This window comes from Lonchura striata, chromosome 1 (assembly GCF_046129695.1).
Source record: "Lonchura striata isolate bLonStr1 chromosome 1, bLonStr1.mat, whole genome shotgun sequence".
NCBI lineage: Eukaryota > Metazoa > Chordata > Aves > Passeriformes > Estrildidae > Lonchura > Lonchura striata.
Genome location: NC_134603.1, coordinates 73,896,354 through 73,918,679, shown reverse-complemented (window position 1 = coordinate 73,918,679; position 22,326 = coordinate 73,896,354). Strand labels below are relative to the sequence as shown.

General features: G+C 37.4%; 1 protein-coding gene across 3 annotated transcripts in view; it reads right to left on the bottom strand.

Moving 5' to 3' along the window:
* TRIO (trio Rho guanine nucleotide exchange factor) overlaps positions 1-22,326 on the bottom strand; it is a 247,541-nt gene that overhangs the window by 59,651 nt on the left and 165,564 nt on the right. For all 3 annotated transcript variants that reach the window (XM_021528950.2, XM_021528952.2, XM_021528953.2), the window contains exons 30-34: positions 21,490-21,680; positions 18,404-18,505; positions 16,136-16,278; positions 15,437-15,536; positions 7,060-7,303 (exon numbers count right to left, since the gene is read on the bottom strand). In XM_021528950.2, coding sequence (XP_021384625.2) covers positions 7,060-7,303; positions 15,437-15,536; positions 16,136-16,278; positions 18,404-18,505; positions 21,490-21,680 — 780 coding nt within the window. The remainder of the gene's footprint in view (positions 1-7,059; positions 7,304-15,436; positions 15,537-16,135; positions 16,279-18,403; positions 18,506-21,489; positions 21,681-22,326) is intronic.

Sequence of the window (22,326 nt, the reverse complement as noted above, 5' to 3'; positions counted from 1 at the left end):
CATCAATTTGAGAGATGTCAAGGGCATCTGTAAAAAAGTTTCTGATAGTTATATTTAAAGTGATGCAACATTTTAGTTTAGCGTGCTATTTTATTATTTGCAGGAAAAGTGAAATGAAGTCAATGCAACATGGCCAGCAGCCTCCTCACAAAAACAGAATTGGAGGAAGCCAGCGGAACCCTAAATCCTGCTTGTTCCACCTGCAGGCAGCAATGATGATAGATGATGTGATGTAATGTAATGTGAGGATGTCCCAAAAGGAGCACAAGCTCTAGCCTGCTCCTTAAAAAAAAGAAGCAGCAAGAAAAATATGGGCAACAAAAGCACCCTCATTAAGTAATTCTTGACGCTTCAGCAATTTTTTAAATTTTGTTATAACTGAAGAGGAAGGGACAAGTTAAGGCAAGCAAACAACACTTCAGGATGGTTTTCTTCAACTGAGAGATAGAAACAACATTTGCGGGATATAATTTGAGTTTGTACTCTATTCTAACCTTGGTTAGAAAAAGAAATTGCTGTCAAAGAAGGCTAATTTCAAGCAAAGTAACAACTCTCCTGGGAAACCTAAAGCTATCAGAATTGCTGGTTCATATCCACCCTCTACCTCCCAAAGACCAGCTGTGCAAATATATCTCTTCTAAGCAGATACTTTTTATGCACTAATTTCCTTTCCAACTACAATATATAAGAGAAATATATTTGGCAGCTGTCTGGGACCAAAAGTAGATTCAAGTCAGTATTATAAAAATTTATTTTTCTTAGCTGTAATACTGAGCTCCAAAACAAGGCAAAATACTTTCATTAGCTATGTATGAAAACTCCACAGACAAATTAACCATGCACTTATGCTCACAAATAGAGTCAGCATGGGAAATACTGATATATCTCACAAGTCTTCCTGGGCTGCATTACGATAAAAGAATAATGCAGGATTTAGGCAGATTTATGCAGAAATCAGTCCTATGATGTTTCAGAGTACCTGTTTCAGAGAACTAGATAGAGAGAACTCATCTAGAAATTCAAATTGTGAGATGCACCAAACCTCCTTGTCTAGTTTAGGCTTGCACAACATCAAGGAAGCAATTCATAGAGACTTTACTAATTATCAAGGCTCAATTAGAACTTGGCTATTAACTCTGACTATCTGACACAGTTTGGCTATAAAACTCAATGCAAAGATTATTATTATTATAATGGACTACAGTTAATTTATGACGTTTTACTTAATTTTACCTATGCTCAAATGATGTTTTTAACTAGAAACTCAACTAAAACCATAAGGTGGGAAAGTCAGGACAGGGAATTCTTGTTTTACTCTATACTTCATCTATTTTATTTATCTGGACTAAAGCATGAGAACATGTTTAAAAAAGTACACACATACAACCAAAATTCAAACCATCCTTGCCACTATTAGACTAGCAGTGCTTTCGGGAGAAATACTTGTGACTAAATGAAAGTTTATGATTTATTACACTTTCAAAACAAATGATAATTGTGAAGTTGAACCTCAGCTATTAAAATACACGCATCTCTGCTGAAGCTCAAGTCTGGATGATAAATAAGCTGAACTGACACTGCAGCGCAGCCTTTACAATTCTTTTCTTAATCAAAACATGTGGACTGTCAAATTCAACTGACTGCTCAACTTTGCCTCTCATGGGCTCCTTGAAAGGTTTTCTATCAGCTCGCTATCTGGATGGGCAGCCTTTTACTTGGAAGTTTTATGAGGAAGTAATTGATTCATCAAGCAACAGAATTTTTAGATTAAGGTTTGGTGTCTCGTACCACTCCAACATATTCCTCTATCTCACTTTCTGTGTGCAATCACATCCGTCTGTGCAGCTGCAGCAGAGCCCTCTGGGTTTTGCGCCCTGGAAACTACAGTCCCCACCCTCTGCCACCTGGCCTCCAGGCATCACAGCAAAGCATGTACCCCCCCAGCTCATTGTTAGAGTTACTTTCCCCTCTGGCCTGGGCTGTAACTCATTTCCTGCAGCTGCAAACGCTGTCAGGCAGTCTCACAGGCAGCGCTCTGGCTCTGAGCCATGGGTGGGGATCCTTTTTCCTTGCACATGGCCTATGCTTCACTTACTTGCAGTCTCAAAACAGCAAATCCTCCCCTTCCACAGCCTCCCTCGGCTCCTAAGCAAACAATTGCTGCTGCCCAAGTCATCCTTCTTTTCTTCCACTACAAACAAGGACTCCTTCTTCAATAATTCAAACTGGATGCCCATATTGCTGGATCCAATTCTCCTGCTGATACACAGAGCTTCCTCTTCCCAAATTGAACAGTATGTAGACTCAACACTAAACACTCCTTTTCTCAAGCATAGTTTTCAAAGCTCTCAATCACACATGAGACTTTTACTCTCTCCCTTCTCCTTTCATTGAAAACTGGTGTTCTGAATAGGATCCAGTTGTGTGACAGCAAGCTTACTTAGTGTAACAAATTTTAGTCTATTTTAGCCCATTCTGTAGCCTCAGTTATAAAATATCTCTCTCTTCTTGGGAAATATCTCTAGGTCACCCACACAATTTCTGTCTCCCTTAATTCTTGAACAGAGGGTCACTACAGCAATTCAGGAAGAGCTCTGACACCTGTCCTACATCAGTCCTTCCGCTCTTGCAGATAGAGAAAATGGCTTACTACACAGCTATTTGAACAAATTTTGTCAATCTTTGTCTTGCAAAGGCGTTTAATCTGACTTATTATGTTAAGATTCTTTGAGAGAGACTACATTTCTGTGTTTATGGCTTCAGTCTGGACAGTATCCTCAGAGTAAAATCAAAAGCCAGTATTCAGTATGTGAATCGTGTGTGGTTTGGCACCATGTTACTAAGATATCACCAATCTCTCAGATTTGAACAAACCTATACAGATTCCTGGATTATGTGATGGTGTAAAACAGGCAAACACTGTACCTTTAGGTAAACAAAAGATCTCCGTGGCCAAGTTTTGAAATTGTGAATTGGCAATTAGACATGGTTCCCCCCAAAATCTTGTAACTTAAAGGAGATATAAATGTAAGCCTCATAAGCAAATGCTTGTTGCAGCCTTTGTATCTCTCCAAACAGTAGCTCCTACAGAATGGATATGGTGGACTATCACAAATTCTTCAGAAGTAGTCACAGATTCAGAAAAGACAGTAAAATTGTGATCTAAACAGGCAAGACATTCACAATTTTAAACAGCTGCTGATTTTTCTGAGCTTGCATGTTCATTTTCATTACATTGAATCTTGTGCCCTGCCCTTCACCTAAAGCTCTGTGGCAATGTAAATGCCCTGCAAAGAAAAGAAAAAGGACTGCACTTATAAAATAGGATGTACCCTAGAATGCAAAGAAACTCATTTTAAGAAACAGAGAAACACCAAATAAAACAACAGGAACAATCTTTCTTCCCCACACCCAAAAACATGTGGGAAATCATTACAAAAAAAAAGTTGCCTTATGCATTACTTGTAAAAAACATGTTCTTCTAGAGCTAGTGATTTATTTTTGTAGAGTGCACCAACTGTTATTCAGCCTCTTCACTACTCACTTGTTTCTCTTTTCTCCTCTTATAAAAGGTATGTAGATTTTTTTTTTAAATTTATCTGTGAACTGCACATCAAATTCACTGAATGACCCAAATAACTTGCAAAAATAGATTTGATATCCAGCACAGCAAGCAAGAGGTCAGGAAACCGCATTCAGTTCTCCCCCTTAGTTACTATTCATGTAATGAACGTCTTTTCTGTGCAATGCTTTCCTCATATTCTTAACAAAATGTTTATTACCATAAAATTTTAAAGATTGAAGGTATTATAAATGTATTTTTTAATCCATTCATTAAATGATTATATGCTTTAGATAATACACATTCTTAAGAGGAAAAGCAATACCTACATTTGTAGGCAATTGACAAGGGTCATTTTTGAGGCTGTCTTTTAACATGAGAATAAAACAACATTACTTTTCATGGTTGACAGATAACATGTGGACAGACAAGGAATGACCAAGATCAACAGTTAGAACTAGGCTTCACTGAACATATTTGCTTCTTTAATAATCATGCATGTTTTCCTACTCTGGATAATAATTTGAGATTATTTAAGGCATTCAGTATCACCCATCATACTCAGTGATAAATTGCAGTTTGACACAGCATAAGAACCAGCTGTCAATTACAAGAAGTTTGCCATTTCAAAACTTTTCGCTTCTGATATGCTGCAGCTTTCCTTTTTTTTCCTTTTTTTTTTTTTTCCTGTTTTGTTGGCAAGTGGTGCTACTGATAAACATGGTTGAGATTAAAACTGTAGGGTCCATAGATACTGAAAGGAGTGCATAACTCTTCAGCAAGCCATCTTTATAAGCTAAGCACTCTACATCCAAGTAGCCAACCCCACCACTTCAGATGGTGATCACCTCCTTGCCCCTGCAATACATAAACCCTCTCTTTTCCCTCAGCCTCTCCCCAAGAGTTTGTCACGACAGACATGCAAAAATTCCAGACACATCTCTTAGTCCATGAAGTGTACAGAATTACTCAGACTTGATGTACCGTGTACAGAATTACTCAGAGCCTCACACAGGACATGTATTTTCAGACCTCAAAATTCTAATTTGTTGAATCTCTCAAAAACTCTGGAAGTTTTACTGAATTATTGTCAAAAAAAGGAAAAGAAAATTTGTATTCTAAAGACTGAAGGTACATAATTAGTACTAGAAATCTAGGAAGTACATGAAAAATTATCCACCCAAGAACATGGACTGACTTAAAATTATGTAAGTCACTCATTTGCTCTTTGTTAAAGGGTTAGTAGTGTTTTTTAGGAATTCATACCTCAATACCCACAATGAACAATTCTGAGAAGATCATGTAATTGTTTTTCCAGTCTTCTGATTAGCATATTCCCTGATGCTTTATTTAATCAAATGCATCACTTGAGAATGAATAATTGGTTTGTGGGATTGTCTGAGGTACTTTTCACTATGGAAGGAAAAATAAAATCAAAGCACTCCACTGGTTTTGCTTAACTTTTATAATGCCTCAATGAAATGAAGACTATCAACCTCTTTCAAGAAGTAGAAAGATAAGGTAAGGACAAAAGTGAACCAAATCCAGTGGTTTCAAGTGCATTGTCTCCCCTTTTTTTTCCCCTCTCCAAACTACTTAACATTATCTACCAGCTTGCATGTTCAAGGCAGTTCACACTCACTTAAGTCACGAAGAGGAAACTTTACAAATGAAATATCCATCTCCTAAAGCCTGACACCCAGCAATGTGGGAATAAACAATTAGCAGCTGCTTCTTATCAGTTGGAATTAGGATGGCATACCATAACATCCAGAAGGAAGCCTGTGGCAGGGACAGAAGGCAATTCTGAGGCTGCATTCAACCCTGCAAATCATGCTCATTCTAGCAATGGCTTTCTCTTCTTCTTCAGTGTCCATGATCAATATATTAATTAATGCTCTTTACTTCAAAGCACCATGTGAAACAAAGTAAAGTATCCTTGAAACGCTCCACCCCATTTTCCCTAAACAAATTCTAAAAAAAAAAAAAAAAAAAAAAAAAAAGGAATGCAGGTCACGTCCACTGGGTTGATTAAAGAAGTTACTATTGTAACTTCTCAAACACAAAACCAGCTCAGTCTGTCCCTCGGGATTGTGACAGGCTCAAGGTATTTCATATTATGTACACATATATATATAGTCCAGTCCTAGTCTGCCTCTCCTAATAAAATTCTCTGCATTTAAAGGCAAAGTCCTTAAGGTCCAAAGGAAATTGGATTTATCAGTTCTTGTCAGTGTTGTTAAAAAAAAAAAAACAAAACCCAGATTTCAACCTCTAGTCCAAGAAGAAATAAGTTATTCAGTATTATTATACATTTTCCAATTTTATCATCAGAACATCTGCAAGCTTTCCTTATCCAAATTATTGCAGGACACAAAATGACAAAAGACTACTACAACTATACAGCTCAATCCTTCAAACTCCCCCCCAGCCCCTAATCACTCTACATTCAGGAAGTTCCTGCTATGCCTGCCCCTAATGTAAGAAACACAGACTCACTCCTGTTTTAGTCAAGCATATTTATACAGTGTCTTAAAAAAATGGGAAAAAAATTGCAGTACCTGGAATGGACTGAATAATTTAAAAAATTGTGGTTACATTCATGAAAAACTTTCCAAAAACAAGAATTTTGTGTTTTGGAAGACAAATTATCCCAAATATCACTTGTCTGCTAACCTTATTACCTGCAATAAGAAACTCTTTGAAATAAATCTTTTCCCATGGCATGTGATGAAATGCCTTCCAACAAACTGTTTTTCTGTTTGTTTCCCCTCCTATTTTTTTGTAAGTTCACATTTTTTTCTATTCACAGCCTGCAAACTCAAGAAGCTGCAAATGAGGCAAGCAAGCATTCTCTCTGATAACAATCTACTCTTTGAACCTGGATAGTTTACAGACGCAAAAAATTAGAGTACACTAAAACCCTAAAACCTTTCAAAAAAATCATCACATTTTTCTTGCACCTTTCAGGGGAATATTCTTTAATGCATCTGAAAAAAAAAACAAAGTAAGATTTCAGAGACACTCTGGGAAAAAGTGTGCCAGCAGTACACTGAAAAGCTCAGTTAAATAAAACACAGAAGTCCAAACAAACAATTCCTGTGCCAGGGCTTATGGAGGAGTGTATTTGCCTTTTCCATTGCTGAACCTTCTTACTGCAAGGTTTCTCAGGAAACTACTTCTTACTGCAGGGTTTCTCAAGAAACATTGATAATCCATCCCTCCCCACTTTCAGCACTTCTCAGGTACAGATTTTCCTATCACTGCAGTGTGATCTAATATGATGTATAACTCTTCACTAAGATATGATTTTCTTAAACCTCTTTCCTATCTTTAGCCTTAATACTGAGAACTGCCAAGCACTTATTCTTGGAAAAGACAGCGTGGTTGCTGAAAACAAGGCAGTGCAGAACATCGAAGCTGCCATATGCAGCATATTCTCCATTGCCCAAAACTCACACTGCTAATGTCTAGACTTTGTGTCCATCATTCCTTACCTTTGTGGTTAAAAATGCCCTCCATCTCCATGCTACTGCGAGAGTGGGCGATGCACAGGGAGCCGCAGGGAACCAGGCCTTCCGCAGCTGGGGAGCGATCTGTGGTTCGCACCAGACACCAGTCGGGCTTGTCATGTGGCCTCTCCAGGACCTCCACCGTCTGCCCACGGCGGATTGTCAGCTCGTTGCTGTTGCAGGCAGTGAAGTCGTGGATCACCACTGTCAGCTCGCACCCACCAGACAACTTCGAGGGAGAAAAGAAGGAGAAGCCAGATGAATGTTCGTTATCAAACCATCCGTCACACACCGTTACCTATTTAGGACTCCTGGCAGGATTTGTATTTTGGATGAGATAGCAGGCTTCTGGGACTTTCCACACCAAGAAGAGAGCATTTCAAAATCAGGCAGTTCTGGCGTTTTAGAACAGAATTCTAACTCTGCTTGTCTCTGCCTATTGTTCAAAGCACACTGATTGTGACAGTGCTGGGCGGAGGATTTAAGCAGCTTTTCTTGCTAGACTGCTCCTTATCCTAAAAGCTGAAGTAGCAGTCACTTCTGAATATATTTTATGTGTGATAATTAGCAAAAAAAAAAGGTCAGATATTACTAAATACAGTCACCCATGAGCTTTGTTATCTTTCAAATTCAAGAGAAAAAGAGGTAGTTTTTTCAAATGAACTTACTATCTTATTCCCACTCTACTCACAGTTTACACACACAGGTCACAGAATCGTCCAGGACACATCATACACAAATGTAAAAGTCAGTGTAAAGTTCTTCAAAAAGCATTCCCAAATACTTAAGTGTTTAATAGAAAATTCACACAGGCTTACAACTTTCACGTTTTTGTTGGTTTTCCCAAATAAAACTGCACAAACTTGAATTAAAAATCATGCAAGCTTAGGTTTTCCTCCCCCTCTTCAAAACACTTCATTAGAATAACTTTGCCTAAGAATTAGTTTAATCTCTTTGATTGTTTTATCTGCTTTGATGTGAAATGAAAATTATTATCAGAACTTTGCAAAGTTCCCAAGATTGCTCAGTGCCAAAGCACCCATCCAACTTAAGCAAGCAGTTCTAGAATTCCTTCTTCCTTATGGCAACAGCATTCCAGGCTACTTCAGTTTTTCATGTGTGAGCATTTCTATAGCTCTAGCTGCTTCAGTGCAACATTCATACGAGATCGCAGCTGGCCTTCAACTTCTGTGTGTTCAGTAATTTTGAACCAAGCCAGTAAACTCCTTCAGCTCAGTGAGGTAATCTTGCAATGCTCTACACTGACAAAGGAGGATCATGCCCTGTGAGAGGTTCAGTTGCATCATGTCTAGAAACAATGCCACACCAACACACTTACACAGATCCTGCCACGTTGCGTTTGACTGTTTCATGACTGCCAGCTATATCCCATGAGCTTCAGAAATAGGAGATAAGAGACTGCATTGTTTCTTATTTATTGGTTTTCATTACAAGCCTGGAATGGAAACACTGGACAAAAACTTTTCTAGGAAAATGCTATGTGTTATTATCAAGCAAGAATTTCAGAGCAAATGACAAAACCAGCAAAATCGCAGTAAGAATCAAGGGACAATTCAAACTTTGCCTCCTCAAGTCTGCAACAAATGACAGAACCTAACTCCTAGCAGATGGGCTGCAGTAACTCCAGAGCTTTCCCATGGTATCTGCCTGCTAATCTCACTGGCTATCATTACTTGTGTGTGCTTACAAAGGAGCAGAAGTGTTCTTGAGGTAGTGCTGGGGCCAAGAAGGGCATAAAACCCTCATACATCTAGTGTTTAAGGAAGATAAATCAAGTTGTACCCGTTTAGATACAGGCCAAAAATTGCTTCTACTCTGTCTCTTTGAACAGGCCCAATACACAAATTACAAGGGGTTACACCTTCAAAACATATTACCTTCCCCCTCATTAAAATGTTTCCTGTTCCCTTACACTCCCTTTTTTAGTCCAAAGCTATGTAAAGGGAGAAAAGTAGAGCTTTCTCTTGCTTTCTGGTATTGATTTATGCGGCTGCCTTTGTCAGAGCAACTTAGAAACAATTGAAACCATCTGTATGCCTGATAAGGACTACCAAAAAAGCTGATGAAGTATGACTTCACAAGCTGTCCAGGGCAGACCAAATTTTTCTCAGGAGTCCATATCCCATCCAGTGCAAGCACAGTAACAAGCTGACACTTGCTAGAAGCTGCATCTCATCCTTATATTTCCTCCTAAATACCTACAGAAGCATATCTTTGGTGCTCTGTTTGCTTTCCTAACCCTTTACTTCCTACAAATAGAGATTAAGGTATATTTTATTGAGTGGTGCAATGGCCATGTTTTGGTAATATAGTTGTTCTTTCTTCTCTTTTTCCTAATAAAACAAAGTAGGGTCTCATATTTTATGTTTTCTAAGTATTTTATATAATATTAAGCTAAAGGAAAAAGCAAATGAAGGTTGTCAATGGCCATGTCAGGTGGCCAAAGTACACAAAATTCTTCGTTTTTCAGATAATGTGATAATCAGATATTCTAGTTGGCCAGCATTCCCCTGAAATTCAATACTCATTCACACTTCAGTACAGAATGCAAGACACTTCTTGCTCTTGGTTGTTAGGTTCACACCATCCTCAAACATGCACCTATGCTGTTACGTGCAACTTAGGGCAGAACTTTTCCACTACTGCTAAGATATTGAAACCAATTATTTCTGTACCCAGCACATACATATGGCACTTTGGAGAGCTAAGCAAGAAAAGCATTTACCAATTTTCCCTTCCTTTGGGTTAACTTCCTTTCTTTCTGCCTACTACAGTAGTGGTTAGGAAACACTTCTTTCCTCTTTGTTTCACTGCTCAATTTCTTCCCATAACACACTTTCTGAAAGCAGTTTCATTTTTCACACTGCTTAAATGCAATTGGACAGCAGGGAGTGTCTGTGATTAAGAGTGTTGCTCAATAGCTGTTGCTGGACAGCTTTGGCAAGGCTCTCCAGGCTAGCTGCAGAGAAGAGAAAGAGGAACAGAAGAAACTGGGAGACTGACTTGCACTGAAGGGAAAAGAGTTACAAACCATCAAAATCCAAATTTAGGCTGAACAAAGGCTTTACATACTTTATCCATCCGTCTCAAGAAACCTTTTATGTAAACCGAATTAATCATGCATGATAAAAATAAATGATGCTATGTCTGAAACATGGGAACTGGAGAGACGAGATGAGACACAAGAGCCAGACAGAAACAGAACTGCAGATGACAAAGAGGCGTAAGGTTTAATTAAACAGCTTATCATGGGACATAGTGCCTTGCCATTACCAAAATTAACGTCAACCATCTATGTTCACCTCTCTGGGGCCTTTTAGTCGCTGTCGCTTGTAGAGAGAAAGAAAAAACCAAACAAAGCAAACATGTGAACACTCACTGACTGAGTACATTCTTAGCATAGGTTTGCTGATGTCAGACACACACTAAGTCTATCTGCCACCACTACCTGCAAACACCATGACTGACCAGATATTCAAGAGCCTTTATATCAGGCCATATAACATCCTCTCAGGATTGCAAATTAAATTTAATTTTCTATGGTAATTTTACATTCAGAAGAAAGGAAAGCAAAGAAAAGCTAACAAGATTTCTCAATTATTTCAAGAATAAAAATCATTAATCTCTGTTTAAAATGCACTTTGGCAGAAAATAAATGGGACAGCACAGAAGTTCTGCCTCAAATAAAGAGCATTTCACTTTGACCGGGTAAGCTGTCCAGACTTGGTTTCCAACTCTGAAAAGATGTGTGTACTCAGAGCCATGTTAGTTTTTTTAATTAACATTTTTTTCTACTGATTGAAACTTTTTCTCTTCCAGAGACTCAGCTGGCAGAACTAAATACTTGGTTGTCTCCTGTTGCTTCAGTCCTTTTTCCGTCTTTCAAAGAACTACATACAAGCTTAAAAAAGCATGAAAATTAAATACAACTTCACATAGACAGTAATACAAAGTGTTAGCAGCTGAGCACAAAAGACAATTTCTTAAAATTAAAATATTGCCCTACTGACCACCCACAGCAGCTACCATGATTCCTACTATTTAGGATAGCAATCTAAGACAGCTTTTCTTCTGAAAGCCTCTCATGTTCTCAGATACCAAAATACTAGGTTGGATTATATAATGTTTCTACCAGATCACTGAATAGAAGCATGAAAAAAACCTATCAGATCTACATTGTTCCCTTCAGCCTACCTCTTTAATTTCCTATGCACTGGATCAATTCAAAAGACAATGCTAAAAATGAGAAGAGGTTGGTGAAAGGCCAGATGAGTGGTCCAAGAATCTCTTTTATCCATTAGCCACCTAAAATGCTGGCTACACATCTACAGAATGTGAATGGAAGGAATGCCATGAAAGGTGAAGGGCAAAATATTTACTGAGAAGGGTACAATAAGAGCACTCATGCAGAAAATGGAGATGCTTTGATGGACTAGAAATCTCTCTCAAAAATCCTGTATTTCATGCCGGATCCCATTATACCTTCCAATGCCTCAGGATGCGTCAGTGCTATCGGTGCTAATATTTAGCATGTCTTGCAATATGAAGATACACCCCATGATAATAAAAAAAGAAAGGGCTCTTAAATTACCTAGTCCACTTCATTCCCTTCCTCTAGAGCATGATCAACCACATCTGTGTGAATCCTTAACATTTATCCAAACTGTTCTCACAGATCTCCAGTTATGGAGATCCCCCAGCCTTCACAATTACTCTGCTCTAGGGTCTCACATGTTCATACCCATGAAAAGTATTATTGCAGTATTTTTTTAAAAATAAGTCCTTTGATTTAATCCCATCCACTTAAAATATAGGTTAAAGACTGCTGAGTAACTCTGTGCGGTAGCCTTTTTCCCCACTTGAAGACCTGAAGTTTTTCCTCCTGCCTTTTCTCTTCCCTTTAGACTTGTTAGCCCCAATTCTTTACCTTGCCCTGTAAGTTAGGTTTAGTAGACTTCTAATAAATCTTTTTCTTCTTTCCCTCAGAATTCCTCCAATGAACCACTGATTTTCCAAAATTCTGTACTCAAAACTGAATGCAGTATCTAATGGAAGCCTTATGAGTTCTGAGTAAATAACGAGGACTCAGTGTCCTCAGCATCTCATTTCTACAAGTCAATATATTAATGCTTTCCTTGCCCTCCCAGATGCGTCACACAGCTAAATAATAAACATCTTGTGAGCCTCTGTAGCTTCTCAATCATCCTCTCAAAAATGGTTTCAGATTCTCACTGTTTTCATTAGCTATTTCTACCTATTCATATAAGCTCAAATGTGTTCCTATTACATTGCACAGTATTTTGCCAGTTAATTTTTCCCATTGCCAAGATTATTCTGATTTCTAATTCTGCCTTCCAGCACTATTTTCAGATGACAAGAAGCTGGGAAGGATGTCAATGTCAGCTTTTTAAACATATGGTCTATTGCATCATCCCAGTCATTACTGAAAAGCAGCATTGCAACAGTGAAGCCAACAATCAAAGGTTAAAATTCTAGCCTAAAAAGCAAGGGTGGAGAAGAAAAATGCTAATCGTGAATTTATTCTCTGTTGTTATGGCAATTACAATTATGTCAGAAAACAAGATGCAAGCAAAGAAGTTCATCTGGACAATATTCAACCACTTACTATCAAGGTTAAGGATTTTCAGCTCTTTCAAAGTGTATCTCTGAGAAGGTGAGAAAGAATATTGACATTTGGATAAAGGACTTCAATCCTGATATACTCCCTCTATAACAGTTTAGCACTTCTAACCAAAACATTTATTTTAAAAGAATGAACTGTCTGAATACGTAATTGGAGGAACTAAAAAAATGGTATTACTTAGTTGTTGATTAATATAACATGTTTGGTATTTTTTTGTCTTTTCTCAACCTCAATAATGGATACATGTGAACAGAAGAATGTTCAGCAAGAGATTATTAAGAAATATAGCACGAAACAGTTCTACTACTCAATTATTACTGGTTTTAATTACTTGATATTTTTAATATCAAGTATTTTCTGTGATATTTAATACCAAGTAATATCAAATGAGTGGTCCAAGAATCATTTATATTTTTAATATCAATGTTTAATGTTTTTAATGTTTCTTGATTTGGAATCCCATCTCAATTAGCTCCATGCTCCAAATTTGACCAAGGAGCTCCACTGCTTCCTCTGGCTAACCACATCAACAGCACTTTAAATCTGTACAACTCTTTTATTCCATTTCTGTAAGAAATTCACACACACTTTAAGCTTCTAGGCTAAGAAAGCAGAGTAGATTTTAAATTCCAGGTCAACTGTAGCTAATGAATTTTCAACATCCAAAGTGAGAGATTACCTCAGACTCGGCAATGGTGTTAAGACACCCTGCAGATTTCACTGGCCTGTTACTGTTCCTTAATAATTTTTATTTTACATTTTTAAATAGATTAAAGATTTTCTCAATTATTTAGCAAACCAAAACATACAATAGAAACACTAAACAAAGCTACACTGCTAATTCACACCCTTTTTAGAAGTGCACAGTAGTAAATTGTTTCCTTGGACATACAACACACAGCACAAGTGATTTCCAGGGAGTCATCAGTTTGTTTTTCTTGGCAAAGAAAAGCCTAACAAAAATTTTATGCATAAATGCAAGATCTCAAAAATACTTGAAATACAACAATACAGTCAATAATCACACCTAAAAACTGTCAGGAAAATACTGAAAAGTGTTTTCCACTTCTCCTTCCTTCCATTCCTTCTCCTTTTAACTCCTGTTGAACAGGTTGTTGGTAAGACTCCTCCTCATGTCAGGCTGGAAAACAATCCTGAGGACATTCTGCTTGGCCACCTTTCTCAGCAATTCTCACACCATGCATGAAATATTCCTGAGAGCGGCATCAGGAGACAACCGTGCTATCCACCCTAGTGAACAGTGCATCACAAACAAGAGCAGAAGGGTGATGGCTCTGCAGGGCAGGGATGGACTGCATCCCCTCCAGCCTGCATGCACACAGCCTGGTGTCTCAGCCAGGGAAATTACAAAAAGCATGGCTTGCTTCTGGGTGTCACAAGTTACCTGAACTCTTCTTTGAAGAACTGTTTGCTAGCAGACAAAACTCAATGTTTTTAAATCCCTAAATAGTTAAGTTAGAATGCTAAGACAGCAAAACAAAAGTCATCAAAAGAGTTCTTCCTCCAACCAACTGTTCTTCTCACAGCTATCTTTAGAAGCCGCTACCAAAACTACAGAACAACCGCAGTACAAATGCACAAAGTCAAAACATATGCTGTTCTTGACAAATACAAGAGCAACCTAAGCATCTGATATTTCCCTCCTCCTCTCTGGTTCTCCATATGGAAAAATCAAACCACAGAGTTTGAGCAACATGTGAAGATAGAAAAAACTCACACAGAGTTTAGGTGATAATGAGAATGGTCAAAATATTATTCTGAGAACCTATTCATTTAGCTACCCTGAAGAATACTGGTCATTTATCTGCATAGTTTGAATGGCTCATCAAAACAATTTTGTGCAAGGAAGTAATAGACCAGAAGGCCCTAAGCAAACTTTAAAGTAATTTGCTAGGTGTCTTCAGTGTTTTAATTCATTCTTCTGTTTGATAAACTTTTATTATCCATCTCTACCTCCCTCCAGGGTCCTAACACTTCTCACTTGCCAAAAATCTTGTTTCAATTCCTATTAACACGAACATATTTGGAAAATTTTTATTCTTTTGACACTTATCTTTCTTCCACCCAAGGGAAACTCAGGTTGTGTATCCTTACGGTACAACCCAGCCAAAATCTACAGGAAGAGATGGAGGAAAGGAAACACCAGCGCTAGTATGAAATGAGAGTCTGGTGGGTTACTTCTGGACAATTCCATCAGTTTTCATGCAGAAAGTGAACACCTACTCCCTAACCCATAAACATTGGAGAGTATTTCCCTTTACAACAGTAACTCTGGCAATCACCAGCCTCAAGCCAACATGAAAAACAGATGGCATGCTTTCAGGAAGGCTGAAATTAACATCAAGAAAAATTCTGTGCATCACTATCAAATTTTGTGGAAAAAAACCCTTTCATTTTAAACTGGGTTAAATCTTTGAGCAAACTGCAGACCAGAGGGGACCAAAATGTTTTCAAATTGGCACAAACATAATCTCTTCATGACCTATTAGATTTAATCAATTGCTCCTGCTCCCCCATGATATCAAGGTATTTTCTCTACTGCAGACTGCTATTTTTAAGAGACCAAGTATTTCCATGCCTCTTCTCTGAAGGTACTAAGGATTAATCTTGGGTGCTAATTCACACTAAGGGACAAATCATCTGCTCTCAGCACAGAGCAATGCCCGGGAAACTTACCTTATCACTGTCTAGTGTGTTCTGGGAGGTTCGTGAGGCAATTGAAATAGTATCAGGCTGGCTGCTGCCATCTCCCTGACTGTCCAGGTCCTCGCCATCTCTGCAAAGAATTCAGTTTTCATTACAAGAGTAGTACTGTGTTTGTAACATGCTAGTTAAGGAAGTGAGACACTCCCAGTGTGGCAAGAGACACCAAATTTACTGATGCAAGAATCAAATACAGAGTACTTAGTACTCTGTTCTCTGCTGTAAGAGAAGAGATTCATTTGCAAGGTATACATCACATAAAATTAAGGCAACAACCAGTGAGCCAGAAATATGGCAACAAACTTGCACAGTCACTTAGCCAAAGCTAGCAAGGAGGATACTTGTGACACATTTCAAGCTTCATAAAAGGAAAATGAAGGACCTGAGTAACACATGCAGAATTGCAAAAAGTCTAAAATGTACAGTTATCCTGTACTGCAGCTCCAAATCCCTTCTGTAATGGCTCATTTACACAGGCCAGGGACTGTTCAGAGCAGAAATATCAACAAATTCAGCACTACAGAAAACTGTGAATTAATGATAAGATAAAAGTGGACAAAATGACTCTTGCATTTGTCCAATTCACTTAAAAGGCATTCAAAATTCAACACTACAGGGGAAAGAGCACTGTTGTATACTTAGAGATCTCTGATCATTTGAAATACTACTTACCTTCTTCCTTTCTGTTTTGTTGTTGGTGCAGTTTTGGGAATATGGATGGGCTCTTTCAATGCCCCTTTCAGATGAATAGTCCTTTCTTGTATCACTTCCCGGATGTGTTTGATCCAGTCCTGTTTATTCTCTATACTGGATGCCTTTGATATGCAAAAGAAACAAAACCCCCACAGAGGACCATTATGGCTGAGTAGATCCACACATACAGTCAGCTAATAAACACAAAGAGGAATACACAAAGAATGACTTTGTGAAAAATTTCTGGAAACCTGAACAGAGAAAAGGAAATTCTAGCTGGCTGCCTTGACTTTGAATCGCCAACACTACTTTACACCTCTCAACACTATTAATATTGGTAATTTTAAAAATATTTCAAACTTAATTCAGAGTTTACTTTTTTAACTTGATCACTAAAGCCTGGTATGTATCTAATGAGAATGAGACGAATTCTAGTAATAACTTAGAGAACTCCAGTACTAACACCTTGAATGCTGGTGTTTTAAAGTCACACTACATTTTAGGTCAATTCTAATTTGAAAGAATAATAATCTACTATTACCAGCAAAAGAAGTTAACTTTTACGGCAACACATTTCATGTATTACTCTTCCCACTTTTTGATACAAATCTTGAGGCAGAAAGCTAATTTAGGGATTGTATGCTAATTACTGCCTGCAACATATCTATTTTTTTAAATACTCCAGAAGTTACTTGATATCCACCTGCCCGACTTGTAATCTGATTGCTTAGCCCAATTTAACCCTGCACCTGAAATACTGCCAAATATAAATATTATTGCAGATCTAAAGAAATTATTACATATAGTTTCCTTAATTATATACTACTTCTCTTAATTGCTGTATCCTGAAATAATTGGCTTCAAATACATTATAAATATTTAATATATTATAAATATATAATAACCAGGAATTCTAAAGGGATTAAGAAAATTGTAGGAACAGATGGACAGGTAGGAAAAAGAATTTTGTTTTCTTTTACAAACAAAAACATTTAGGAAAATAACCTAAACATGCCCTTTAAAAAAATCTTTTATTTAGTATTTCATGGAATTTACTTCTAATATTAATGAGGTAAGGAAGTGCCTGTTTCCAGCCTTCAAAACTGAAAAATCAAACAAAGTCCACAAAATTGTGGAAGAGCTTGATGTATCATAGAAATTTTCTAAATATCCTCTGCACTAAATAAAGCACAGAACAGAAACACCTTAAAGTGATCTTATGTAGAGAAACCTTAATTAAAACTTTTTATTTGTCTCTGCCCTGGGAGCATAATTTCAGGCTGCAAAACATTGTCTGTGAATTTATGGGAACATTAAAAACTGAAAGAAAATCTAGTATGCATTAAAGTTACATTTAATTTCCTTGCATTCCTTGACTGCTGCCAGAAGCCTAATGCAAACTATTGTTAGCCTGTAATTCACAAGGAAAAGATTCAAATTTGGACATGTGAATTGAAGATGCCATTTTTAAGTGACATTATTAGTATTCACTATGAATATATGTGAAATCACAAACAAGTTAAATAGTAGGTGTATTAACCCATAAATGGGAATATGAACTTTGCTTCAGTTCAACAGAGCTCCTCAAAATATGCTAGATTACCCATTAGCTGCTTATGGTATTACAGAACAGGTTTTTCAGTTGAGGAGTTACATGCCATAATCACAGAAAACACTAATTTAGCCATTCTTCTAGTTAGGCAAAGAGCACTACTGACACCTGTAACTTGCCCAGACACAAAATTTATAGGCATTACATGAACCTTTCATCCAAAGGCAAGTAGCTTCAGGAAAACTTGTAGCCCACAGAAAGACATAAAAATCTCTTGCAGTGTTTGTTTTCTGCAGAAAAATATGGGTCATGAAAAGCAGCATTGCCAACAAGCAGCTATGACTTGAGTGTGAAAGCTAACACTGATGCCATAATTTCTTTATGACACCAGCTCCCTGACAGCTAATTGCTGAAGTCTTCAAGCTTATGGAAGTCCGTGGGATCAAACCTCTCCCTACTATGATTTGTGAAAGCAGGTCTGTTTAATTCTTCAGTAGGCTACAAAGATTCCCCTCTGCTCTCAGACCACATGAGTTACATATATATACACCAGCACCTCTGCAAATACAAATGAAATTATTTGTCAGCAGCTATCCCTCTCAAAGCAGGAAATCACTCCTTGCTTTCACAACAAGGAGATAACAAAAACATCTACAAGACTTGCTATAGACTAGAAGCACATCTGCTAAAATTACCTTGAGAACAATTTTGTTGTCTGAAGTTGGTGTCCTTCCAACCCACAGAGCAAACTTGCAGGGGTCTCCTTCTACATGTTCTGTGACACCCAGTTCAGAAGTCTAGAATTACAAAAAAATTGTTAGGACCACACAGCATTTTTTCTCAGAAGCTAACAAAAGCATGCTAATAATCTACAAAATTGAGGACTGCTATTTGAAGAGGTTTTCAGGAGCTTAAGGCTAACTCATATGCTAGAGAGAATCCTTTATTCTGGTGCAGTGTGAGGTCTCTTCAAAAAAGGAAGAACTGCAAGTTTAACAGTCTTTTCTATAAAGTGACAAGAAACAATAACACTTACAATCTCAATACCGAATTGCTTATTTTCGTTCTTGGACTTGACAGTAAAAGCCTTATAACTCTGAAGAAGATGCTTGGCAAAAAGTAGTTTTGACTTCTCTCCCTATTCTTTTCCATTGGAGAACACTCACTATTCGATTTTTATGCTCTCTCTCAGATAAGATATGCTTAAGAATTCTCTTGATAGCTTCTAAAACTGGTTTCTTTTCTGCCAAATGAGCCTTTCCTAGTGTGCTTCTTTCCCTCTGAAACAGATTAAATAATTCAGAAATGTAGCTTCCCTGGAGAATTTTGTGACACAACTACATGAACAATCAGTCTGTAGGAATGTTCTTATGTCAGACCTTAAAAGCTAATTATCATCCAAAATGTTCTCACTTTCTGACTGGATAATCTCACTCATATGAAATGGCTTCCACTTTAAACAATTCATACAGGCTCTGTTCCAAAAAAATTTACAAACTAAGAAATACAGCTCAAATTAGAAGAGCCCTCACTCCCCCAACAGCTGCTAAATATTCTCACATGATTAGAAGCTGTATTTTTCCCCTCATACACATCATCATTAGCACGTACACACTTCAACACACGAGATGCTAGGATACCCAATACCTGAGTAAAGGTACTTTTTTTCTTGTATCACTTGGATGTCAATTTGGCTTTCTTTTTTTTTTTTTTTGTGTGTGGGTGGGTGAAAGCTCTTTAGTTACTTTTTTTCTTCTAAAATAATCCCATCCCAACATCTATGCTTCCACACACAACTGTCTTTGCCCAATAGGCAGTTGATCAACACAGCTCTCAGCAAAAGATGCTAAGTCTGCATGTGGCTTTCCAGGACAGGCTCACAGAACAGAAATCATTGTGGGTTACTGGATGCATGTTACTGAGGTGAGGAAGCTCCCAAACATCCACTTACTAGTGACTGGGAGAATATTCTGTCAAAGTAACACCTGCCTGCCTTTTTTTCCACAACCCTCCTTAGGCATTTGCTCTTGGACACTTAAATCTCTTGCCAAATGAGTTCATTAACACATTCTGCCCATATACATGTGTTGTGTGTATGTGTGTGTGTGTATATATATATATATATATATATATATATAATGCCATTGAGTATGCTGTGCTAGGGAAATCCTGATGCCCAAAGCAAAAAGAAGGACCTCATTTTTGTAAAGTCATAAGATAGCATAACATACAAAAAAGATCTTCAGCTCAAATCAACATGCATGCTTTCAAAACATGCTTTTTCTAAAGATTAAACTATAAGAGCTGTTATAATAGTAAGCTACACTACAGGGTATTTTGCCAGATAGAATATGACAACAAAAAGAATCCTTGTATTTTAAAAAATGAGGTACAATGAGAGTCTTTAAGATTTCCATCAGCTTCTCTAAGACCTAAAGCTACTGCTAAATTCCTGCCAGAGGAACTGACCTGATGATTTTTAACAGAACTAATTTTTCAGTTTTGTTGACTCTCCCACATAATCCCTTTGCAGCTATTAATATTCTCCAATTTACCAGCATTTTTTTTTTTTTTTAATTTGGGGCTCTTAAGAGCACCAAAGAAAGATGTGCTCAACAAACAGCAGTAGCTGTGTTACCTGCTAGCTGACTGGCATCAGGAAGGAAAGTAAGAGTTGGAAATGAAGTGACAGAATATGCAAAGAAAGATATGGAAAAAAGAGGGTTTGTTTTTTTTTCACCAACCTGTTTTACCAGTTTAGACACAGAAGTGGGAATGAATGAAGGAAAAGAAGCACATAGAAAAGACTCAGTATTTATACCATCTAGACTTAGTTATATATTCTAATAGGGTCAATACAAGAATAATGTTTTCTAGAGTGTAGTTCTGAGAAGGAAAGTAATTTCAAGTACTTGCTCTAAACTATTTGGTATAAAAGCTAATCCTGCCTTTGATAGATGCAGAGCAAGCCACGGGAGACTGTCTTGCCACTTGGCTACTTAAATTTATGGAGTGTGAATACTACTCTCACCCAAGTCATCCAACAACATAGGAAGGTAAGGATGTGAATTCCAGAGTCATATTTTGTAATGCATGTATTCTAGAGATAAGGAAAGCAAGAGCGGAGGTTTTGGACTGGTTTTTTTTTTTTTTTTTTTTTTTTTTTTTTTTTTGTTTGTTTTGTTTTTTTCTTTAATGAGAAGAAAAACATTTCCATCTTTACATCCTTTCAGTAGACCGTTAAGTATTATAATTCTATATGCAGAACTTTATTGTAAGAACACTGGTCTCAGCAAACATTCTGGAATGAACTTTTCCAAAACAAAGTTCTTGCCTTCCCCAATCAGTAGATGTAGGATATCCACTAAAACGAATCCTTAACAGCAATAGTAATCAAGAAAAGTTGAAGGCAGCTCATCAACTCCTTCCATCCTTCTGCTTTATACAAATAAGTGTTAAAGAATGTGCAAACAACACACAATTAAGACAAAACCAGTCTAGCCCAATATTGATTTTCATTTGACCTGACATACCAAGACTGACATGTATCCTTCAGTAGTTGCTTTGAACCTATCCTTTCTCCTCAAAAGCAAGAGAAAGCACCAAAGTGAGATTCAGTCTATACATTCCAAGGCTGTTCTTTTCAGTGCTCTTTAATATTATTTCCAGTTTTTCAGGCACACTTAAATCACCTGAGCTTAGCTGAAGCCTAATCTAGACAGTTTTGTTGTCTAGAAGTATTTCTTGTTTGAAATATGATCAGTTGCTCTCCCATACTTACAAACAGTTTGCTCTTGTAAATGTACTTGCTCCTTCCACTCGAGTCCTTCACTTCTTTACTGAAAACTAAGGACATCTCAAAAAGGAAAAGGTGCCTCTCTCTTCCCTTTCGAATCAAGGTTTTTGGGTCCCACACTTGGAAGGATTCTTGAAGGATGAGTTCTCCCTGAGATTCTATATTTTCATCAAAGCCTAAAAACAGAAGGAAAGCTTTACCATGAAAAGTTGGTAATACAAGTAACATAAAAAGCACAGCTTCTGCTCTTAAAACTGTATGATTTTTTCTCTCTTACACAACTTCCAAAACATGAGATTCCAACAATACTAAAACCAAGATTTTTAACACTGCAATATACTAAATATAACTGCAACTCAAATATATTTCTAAATTCAGACATCCAACTAAGATGTTAAGATTAAGAACTTAATCAACTCTTTGAGCAATATTTTACCAACAAATGACAAATCTGTCTCTGTCAGCTTCTGGTAACCTCTTCTGTGATGAAAATGATTTCTCTTATGAGCTTTCTACCACTGTAGAAAGTAAGCAACTTACAAAGACATAGAGCACATCAGGTTCTTCTTAGAGAGGCAAGCTCCTGCATGCCACCTTTCTGGAGGTACACCTTCTCTACCATGTGGGCAATGAGCACAGAAATGTGTTCCAACTGGGGATGGAGAAACATGGCAGCTTGGAGCTGTTGGCATACAATCAGCCTGCCATTGGTCATGCCAGAATAGATCCACAGTAAAGTAATAACCAGCTGGCTCACTTGTATTGAGACATAATGAAAAAAATATGAAGATTGAGAATACCAACAATTTTACTTCCATTTTA